This window comes from the organism of the source record quoted next, unplaced genomic scaffold (assembly GCF_019419815.1).
Source record: "Pyrus x bretschneideri cultivar Hongxiangsu unplaced genomic scaffold, Pyrus_bretschneideri_v1 Contig111, whole genome shotgun sequence".
In the NCBI taxonomy this organism is placed as follows: Eukaryota; Viridiplantae; Streptophyta; class Magnoliopsida; order Rosales; family Rosaceae; genus Pyrus; species Pyrus x bretschneideri.
The window spans coordinates 667,851-677,643 of record NW_025999404.1 but is presented as its reverse complement, the minus strand read 5'-3'; the positions used below and the strand labels follow the sequence as shown (position 1 = coordinate 677,643).

The window sequence follows — 9,793 nt, the reverse complement described above, 5'->3', positions numbered from 1 at the left end:
ACGCCTTCTAAAAACTAGGAAACAAAATAACAAAAAGATAACTTAAAAACCACAATCCATATCGAATTAGGAAATCTGGACAGCTAGCAATTGTCCACGTTGCTGGACCATTCTAGCTCCAAATCAGGCCTAAAAAATCTTGTTTAAAAGCTTAGTGATATGTCACCTTCAAATTTGCAAAAGAGTCAAACTCCAAAAAATGCCATCTTCATGCCCAAAAATCATAATTAAGCCTAGAACGTCAATCGCTGAACCTTAATTAATTCGCCACGATCATGTGCCTTGGAATTAAATGTTGAAACTTTGACACAACCTTTTGACAAACACACGAACCCGCTTCAATTGGAATTACTGAAAAATTTCATTGTTTCATCACTTTATGCCCAAAATGGATTTGTGTATCCTACATTTAAAATACACATCAAGGTATCAAAATTTCACCAAAACATACCAAAAAATAGGGTAAAATATATAATGTGGAATCGGCTCATCACTATATACTGTGAGTATGTGACAATCATATTGGATACATGTTTCATGGTCGGTAATGATTATTTATGGTACTACAAATATGCACAGGATGAATTCAAGATAATTTGCTCAGCTGGACTTTTTAATTTTGGTTAGAGACCCATGGGTACGGTACCTAGTCCGTTGATATCAATGGTTTCTTCTCACTTGCCTTTTCAGCTAAATTATGTGCATATCGATTCATGATCAGCGATTGTAATCAACTTATGAGAAAACGTGCCAAATCTATAATTGCGCTTTAATTGACTAACCAATTACGTACGGGTAACGCTCAACCAATGTGCCTTTACGAGCGAGACTCAGACATTGCATCCCTCGGCCTAGGACATGGACGGAGCCAACGAAGGCTCACTGGGGCAGATGTCCCACTCAAATAATTCGTTTGTTTAATTACAGGCTACAATTATATAATATACACGGGTTATCTTTGAAGAAAATATACGTATCTAATATCCAACATACATTCATTTTACTTATACTTCATATCAAATATTATATGAGCAATAATGCTCTTGTTCTGTCATTCAAATCGTAAAAACCATCTCCCGCCTATCATGTACTTATATATTTTCTCATCACTTTGCCACTTTCCACTACTATATTGAAATTTTTGTAACATTAGAATTATGATACATCATCATTTGAAATCATCCTTAATATCATATTGCATATAACTATACTATAATAAGATTTTCTTAGTTGTTTTCGGTTGCCCCCACTAGAAGAAGATTTTTACTCCGTCCCCTGACCCAAGACGTTGTATAAGTGAGCTTTTTAATTTTCTTCGATACTACTTCCCATAAGATATGGCAAACCCTGTTGGGAGACCTGGGAATTCGTAGCAACATGGGCCAAATAAAATGTTTAAGAAAATGCAACACCATGGGTCCATAGACAATATAGAGATTTCGTGCGATCAAAAGGTTAAGTTGGATTTCTCAAAGTAAAAAAAACAAAATAATAATAATACAAATAAAAGAAAATATTTTAGGGCAAACCGTAGAATTTCCCAAAATAATTCCCGCCAAATCGAAGTAAGTACCACTCTTCCTTCCCAGGAAAACCTAAATTCCCTTTTCTTTCCCAAATTTGATAAACCAAGATTGGATTCCCAAAAGAATCCCCAAACACCAAGAAAAATGAAGGGAGGGACTGTTCAGATCAACTGGCACGACACCAAGCCGGTCCTGACCCTAGATTTCCACCCAATTTCCGGCACTCTCGCCACTGGTGGCGCCGATTTCGACATCAAGGTACTCTCTCTTACCAGATTTCGACATTAATCTGAACAATTTCGCTCACCCAGCACTCAAATTGTCCATTTAATATGGCTTATTTCTAAGTGTTGATTTTAGTTTGTTTCTTTTTGCTAGAGTGATTTCATTTTGTTAATTGTTGGACTAACTGTTTCTTTTTTTCCTGTTTAATATTTACCAGATTTGGTTAATAAGTTCGAGCGAAACGGAGAAGAAACTCCCAGTAGCTTCATATCAAAATAGCCTTTCTTACCATAGTTCCGCCGTGAATGTTCTTCGCTTCTCTCGTTCAGGTAAGCGAATACCTATGTCTCATTGTTGTCTGCTTTACTCTAGTGTAATGAATATGCTGTACTGTAAAATTATGATTGAGTTGCATAGCTAGTTTCCGCGAATTCTCACATATTAGATCCTGAAATTCATTAAATGTTAGTAATTCTAACTCCAGACATGGTGAACAGAATGCATAGCCAGTATGTATATTCTGAACTTTCTAGGATTATATTAAGGTGAAAAGGTGTTGTCATTATGCAGAACATTAAGTTTTTCATACCCTTATCAATTTATTTTATCTTCCAAGGGCAGCAGTTACTGTTTTATATTTTATCGTAGAACATCATTTCCATTTGAATAAGGGCTCATTTGGAAGTGCTTTTAAAATGATTAAAAGCGCTTTTGGTGAAAATGTTTTTGGAACCAATCCTTGGGAAAAAATTCAAGTGAATCTTGAAAAAGCACTTGAAGTGCTTCCTACAATTTATCCATGTATGATATTGGTATGAACCTGTCATTGAGGGTTTTAAGCAGAAATGTAATTTCAGTTTTACTATTTAAGTGGTTAGGAATTGCATGGATTTACAAGGAAATGTAATTCGAGATTTAGTATTTAACAGTCAGGACTCGCACATAATTGCTTGAAACTCATTTCATGATGAAATTTGTATGTGTTTGTTTCCAACTGGAACACCTTTTTAGTTTTCAGTGAACGTTCATTTCTCTTTCTTTTCTATCTAGATTTCACTTTTCTAAAGATGATAACTTAGATGGAACTTGCTTCTAATGTGCTGGCTTTGGCATTTGTAATCCTCAGTTCTTGCCTCAAACATTGCTTATGAAGAGAATCAAGCTGCTGATGTAGAAATATGTTTTTGGGGTTACGGTTTCCTTCAACGCACACCTGAATGTATATCATTCCCATTTACTGATGTCAAATTTTTTTTTATGCCTAATTTCCATATGTCATAATTTCAAGGACAGAAATACAACTTGCTGACTTAATTAAGAAATGACTAGCAGTGAGTTTGTGTGTGTATTTTAAACAACTTCCTCCTTACGGATGACTGGGATAATTTGGCAAATTTGGTTGAGTCTGATCGGGGAAATTAGTTGATTACATTGATCTGATTTGGATGGTTTTGAGGGTTAGTTTCTGGGAATTTTCCATTGATGTTCTTTTCTTCTGCATAGTTACCAGACTCTCAAGTCCCCATTTGATCCACAAGTGTGACCCCAAACAGGTTGCTCCTAGGTTTTGAAAAATAAAATAAGCAAGAAGTTTCATGGTGGAATACAGCATGTACTACAAAGTAGAAGTTCCTATACTTTAAAGTCATTTTGAATCAATGAGGATGAATATCTTCTGGGATGAAGAAGTTTCAAGGTTTAACAGCATCTCAACGGGAGGTGTTTTAATTTTAGTCAACGTTATGCTAAAATGACTGGGCAGTGGGCACTTTTGAAGTGCTTAAGCTAACTATACTAGCTATTTTAGATACTCACCAATTTTTTGTTACTTTTTGAATTCAACCTTTTGATTTAACAATTATGTTTTAGTTACTCTAGCCACGCATGAAATGTAGTAGTATTAAAGCATTGAATAGCTAGGCACTAGGAGCCACTTTTTCTCTCCTTAAACATAGGAGTTCCGAGAGGTTGAGGTATTTAGGAACTAGATTCTCTAAATGTTGAGAGGTCTGAAGTTTGTACATTTTATAACAATTGGAAAGTACAGAAAATTGTGAATCTAATGAAGAAGAATGGCGTCACAGCTCCCAGAGTGTCAATAGAATATGAAATTATTGAAGTCAGCTCTCATTGATCCCACGATACAGTACATGTGTATTGATTAAAAAAAGGTGTAGAACCAGTAAAGAGAATTTAGAAGTATAGAGGGGTTTAGAGAAGAAGAAGAATGGGACAGAATAAGAGGAACACCAAGGCAATTAGAGATAATAGAAGACAAAGAGATTTATAATAAAAGAACAATAGAAGGAAGAGAGATTAGGTTTTAGAAGGCAGGGAGAAAAAAAGGGGGGGGGGGGGGGGAACAAGGAAGGATAATATCATTCATCAGTTCAGGTTTGTTCTTTTCTTGAATGTATTTCTTCGATCATATTAGTGCTGAAGTTTCTTTGATTTCTCAATCCCTTCCATATCTGAAAACCAAACTCTGTCCTTCAGAAAGCAGCTTCACTTTGTTGTATATCTGAGTAGCATTGCATTGGCTTGTTAATTAAGATTGGGTATGCAATAAGAGAAGTTTCTTTTCAAAAGAAAAAAACGAATAATTGAAGCTTGGGTGATTGTGTTATTGACATGTCTTCCCTTCATCATGGTTATTGTTGATGTTCCAACTAATATCACTTCTTCAATGATGATGCAGGAGAACAACTTGCCTCTGGCGCGGACGGTATGTGAAGCCACTAACAGAACTTAATTTATTTTATATGTATAACAAGACAATCCTGATTCGCCATTTTAGCTGATTCAATGTCCCTTAAGTTACCTGTTCCTGATTCATGTTTTTCTTCTTATCATCAGGAGGTGAGCTCATTGTGTGGAAGTTGCATGCAACAGAAAATAGCAAAGTGTGGAAGGTCCTAAAGACATTGTTGTAAGTTATGCATTAACTACATCATGGTTATGTAAGAGATATCTTCTTTGGAAGCCTAAGACTAAGTCCATTGGACGAAATCTAAATGTAATGCCTTTTGGGTGAAGAAAGAACTGTCCGTGGTAGTTTAAGATCAGAAAATTTATAAGTAGAGATAATTAGTAAAATAAATTGAGAATCTTAGAAATGGGAATGGTAATGTTGTTAGGTGACCGTCGTGGAGAAGTGAACAAAAGCCGCCAATGAGTGATAACAATAACTGGAGGGTCTATTGATCTTTTATATGGACAAAGGAATCCTATCCATGCATATAAAATAGTCATTTTGACATAGAATGTCCAGGCTTTTACAGTTTTCAGTTCATATAAATAATGAAACACCGAATCAGATTTTCAACATGCTTATTGTCATTGGATCCATAGCCTCTCCCGGAAAAAGAAAACTTGAACTTAGATAGCACCCATTCCTTATCCCATCCTTATTAGACTTGAGTTTTAGCTTTGTAAATTAAAACAGGTTAACCAATTAGTTTGTGAATTATGACAAAACAATGATTTTTATTGTATACAAAATAATTACACCTCACATGCATGTTAAGCATCTCTCTATTCATAACTGAAACCAGTTAAACGCCAAATCAGATTGGCATGAATGAAACTTAGTGATTTTATTATCTCCTCTACCTATCTATTCCCCTCTGTTAGAATTACTGCAAACCCTAACCTTCTTAGTCTTCTACACATCCTATTTCTTCAAAATTTTATCATCCTAAATCCACAATGGTTATACCCAAATGCTCATCTCAGATCATTCCTGGCATCACTAAGAATTTTAATTTGAATATTGACCCTTTTGTATGCATTGCATCTGCATATTAGTTCAAGGTACAGCTGGCAAGGCACCAGTTTAGGTGATTTAGGTCTAACAGAATCAGGTATTTGCCTACTTGATCCCATTCGTTTGTCGCATGTAGCCTGAAACCAATGTGCTATTTGAATTTTTAAAATTTTGTTAATCAGACACACATACACACCTTAATATGCCAATATAGTGTTTCTGATTTGGCTGAAATTATCAGCTTTTGATCAAATGCTTATGTAGTTTCTCTATTAGCTGATTTTTTTGAAAGGAACTTCATTTGATGCATACTTAAAAAGCGGTCTCTCAAATAGTGTTATTTTAGAGTTGAGGGACTGTATAAATGTGTATACACACAAATGACCTGTACTTGATCCTGTTAGTTTGTTGCATTCAGTTTGATACCATGAACCAATTTGTGATAGATAAGGTACTAGGTGAATAATTTGAATTCAGTTTATGTAGTCGATTTAGTACTGGCAATCTGGCATCTTGGAGTTCAATTTCAGATGTATTTCAATCAAAATGTCAGATCAACTGTTTAGAGCTTTATTAGGCCATTTTTTTCTTGCATGAGTCCTATGTTCATGACTGGCTTTTCTTGAGTTAGATTTCACCGCAAGGATGTGCTTGACCTCCAGTGGTCTGCTGACGGTGCATATCTCATCTCCGGGTCAGTGGATAATTCTTGCATCATATGGGATGTGAACAAAGGTAAGAAAGAAAATGGCTAACCAAAATAACTGTAGCAAATATCTGTTAATAGTTCATAAAAGATGATCTTGCCTGTTTCTATTCATCAGGTTCTGTCCATCAGATTCTGGATTCCCATTGCCATTATGTTCAAGGTGTGGCATGGGACCCATTGGCCAACTACGTTGCTTCCCTTAGTTCTGATAGAACTTGTCGCATTTACGTCAAGAAACCTCATTCAAAAGGGACAGGTGCTGAGAAGACAAATTATGTTTCTCAGCATGTTATTTCGAAGGCTGAACATCCACTTTCGGATGATTCTAAGGTTAGCAAATAGTAAATCATCTATGCATTTTGTTTTTATCATAATAATACATGGAATACAAATGTCCTAAGCTTCTTGACGTTTTCTAATGCAGTCTGCTAAAAACCATCTCTTTCTTGATGAGACATTGCCATCTTTCTTTCGAAGATTAGCATGGTCACCTGATGGATCATTTCTGCTTGTTCCAGCAGGTACTACCTCAATAGAATGCTCACCGAAATGTGGACTTAGTGTAATTTTCTGTCCATGATGGTCAGTTGTGTTCCAATGGGTGTTGTATGTTTGTTACCACCTCCCCCATTTTTGTTGGCAATTATTATTGTATGGATGACATAGCCTCTAGGTGAGGACTGTAACTAATTTAGTAGCATCCATTGGGTTAGTCTACTTTGGAGAAATGTAATTTGCTCCATCATCTTTTCGATGGACAATGCAATATTCATGGATCTCAGTGTCAGTTATAAGTTGAGAAGATCTAGCTTAAAGTAAGGATCATAAATCCAAATGCCAACTTGAGTTAGCACACATGAAGCTAGCCTTGGGTGGTCACGAATGATATGATAGCAAATAGTTGTGGGGTTCAAGGGCCATGGTTATGGTGACACTTGGGGCCATTGAGGGAATGGGCCACGTCAAATAGTATATGTATCATATGAGTGATTTTCTTGTTGGTGAAGACCCAAAGGCCTAAAGAATGAGAAACTTTGATACCATTAAATCTCGCATAGGCTATGGGTGGGTAGATTTAGGGTATTTAAGTAAGTTCAAGAATGTAATATTCGTTACTTGTACTTTTCTTGATTAAGGTTTTAGCAATTTAGGGGTTGGTTTTATTGGTTTCTGTGCTTTATGTGTTGTAGGGCCTTAAGTATGTCATGCTATTGTTTTTTGTTTAATTGAATTACGACAGCTCAAAAGAACCCATTATTTGCAATCATACTGATTTTCAGGACTCTTTGAAGTGAACTTAATTTTTGATGATTGAAGTACACACCATTTTAATTTCCAGTGTTGGTAGATTCGCTCAAGACATGTATGACTTGTATTAGGCTATAAAATGAGGGTAGAGAGACTCTGGAATTTATGGACTGAAGCGTCTCTAGAATAACATACTTCGGTTTTAGACCTTTCTGACGTGTGACTACTTATGCTGGATTTTTAAGGGAGTGTAGGTGCTTGTGGAATTCAATATGGCAGATAGTGCTATCTTGGTTTAGGGCCTTAGTTTGAATTTTGTTTGATAGGTTAAGCGCCTTCTTAAGGCTCGTTACTCAGGTTGATTTTGTGCTTTTGTGTCTTGAGTATAAGTATCCTAGACTGCTTTGGAATTATGGTAGATATGTACATGTATGCCTATACGTATGCAAATAAGAATATGCCTATAAGTGTATGTATGTATGTATGGATGTATGCATGCATCGATCTTTACATAGTTTGAACTTTTAATGGGTTGTAATTTTGTTTAGGATTGGTGCATATATGTTTTAAAACGATGAAAAGATGATCTGAGATGCCCTATTTAGGTTACTGTATGTTCCTGAAATAAGATGGTCATTTAGACATCCCTCTGAATCCTGACTCTCTACTATCCATAATTAGTTAATTACCACTAATGTTAGGGTTCATTACACCTTTTTTTGACGTAACAATCTTCCAATTTCAGGTTCCTACAAAGTATCACCCACACCAGAAACAGTGAATACTGCTTATGTATTTTCTAGGAAGGACCTTTCAAGGCAAGGCATCGGTGTTATTTTTTAGTTCTGAATATTGTTTCTCTTAAAATGATTCATCATCTATATTCCACCTAAGTTTTGTGTTGGGTATCATAGCATGATCCTGTGCTTTTCAGTGTCACGACTCACAATTGTCAAGTAAATTAACTAAGTTTGAAGGGAACTTTCTTCTTGCATTTATTCTCACATTTCATGTTAACACAGGCCTGCTCTACAGCTCCCTGGTGCCTGCAAACCTGTTATAGCAGTTCGTTTCTGCCCTTTGCTTTTTAGCCTGCGGGGGTCAAATCAATGTACGCTTGGTGGTTACATTGTTATTTTGCAACATATATTGTAGCTTTGTTGATGGATTATAGTAATATGAATATTCTTTGGTCAATTTGCAGCTGGGTTCTTTAACCTTCCCCACCGCATTGTTTTTGCTGTTGCCACTCTAAATTCTTTGTACATTTATGACACAGAGAGTGTTACTCCGATTGCTATCTTTGCTGGTCTTCACTATGCAGCTATAACAGACATTGCATGGTAAACTTTGTATCAGTTGTCTGCAGTAAACTATTTATTTGATGTTTTAATTGTGATAAGTTGGCCTCGGATGTTTTTTCTTCACAAGGTCACCCGATGCGCATTATCTAGCACTGTCTTCTCAAGATGGTTACTGCACTGTTGTTGAATTTGAAAATAATGAACTGGGGTCACCTATCTATTTATCAGGTTTTCTGTCCTTGCATTTTCTAAATCTATTTATCACAATTTTTGTATCCATCAATTCTTCCATTGCTTGGTTTATCCTTACTCCGGTTTCATTCTGCAACAGAAGAAAAGGCAGCCGTGGGTCACGAGAAGGGAAGCCAAGTTCACAAGCCAGAGGACATGGTAATTGAAGCTATGCAAAATGATAGTCCTGTTGAGAAGGAAGAGGACATAGCAACTGAAGCTACCGCAACTGATAGTCTTATAACAACAGAGAGTGGAAAATCAGAAACAAAAGGAAAAGAGGTCGTGGGTGAAGAGAACGAAAGCTCAGTTGAGAAGCCAGATGACATGGTAGTTGATAGTATTGTTGCAGAAAAAATGGGAAAATCAGAAGCAGAAGGGAATGAAGGTAAAAATGAATCACCAATTGTAAGTAAACCTTCGAAAAGGCGTATTACACCCATGGCAATTGACCCCTAATAGCTTCCACTCTCACCTCTGTAAACACTAATTAATGTAACGTTTCACTTGCCGGGTTCTGATCTCACAGCCAATCTTCAGTTGTAGGATTCGCTGTGGCTATTGAATCATAGTTACTGATGCTAGAAAGGCCATCCCTTTGATCCCTTTTGGAAGTTAATATTGTGAGAGCCAGATACCTTCGGAAATGTTTGCACTCATGAGTAGTAAGTTTGATTCTTTTTTCAATCGCAGTGTTTGGTAGTTGGCAAAGGTTTTAGACTATATTTAACACTAGCCAGTAGTTAATTCTTACGATAATTAAGAAGCTTTCTTCACCCTCCCA

The 9,793-nt window shown here is 36.3% G+C and overlaps 1 protein-coding gene across 1 annotated transcript; it reads left to right on the top strand.

The window, feature by feature from the left end:
• Positions 1-1,399: 1,399 nt before the first annotated feature.
• On the top strand, positions 1,400-9,696 carry LOC125473977 (chromatin assembly factor 1 subunit FAS2-like). Its single transcript, XM_048577409.1, has 12 exons — positions 1,400-1,784; positions 1,969-2,080; positions 4,450-4,476; positions 4,608-4,680; positions 6,149-6,252; positions 6,342-6,556; positions 6,651-6,747; positions 8,220-8,292; positions 8,497-8,585; positions 8,679-8,817; positions 8,906-9,006; positions 9,110-9,696. Exons 1-12 carry the CDS (start codon positions 1,671-1,673, stop codon positions 9,466-9,468), a joined length of 1,503 nt encoding a protein of 500 aa, XP_048433366.1. The 5' UTR covers positions 1,400-1,670; the 3' UTR covers positions 9,469-9,696.
• Positions 9,697-9,793: the final 97 nt, after the last annotated feature.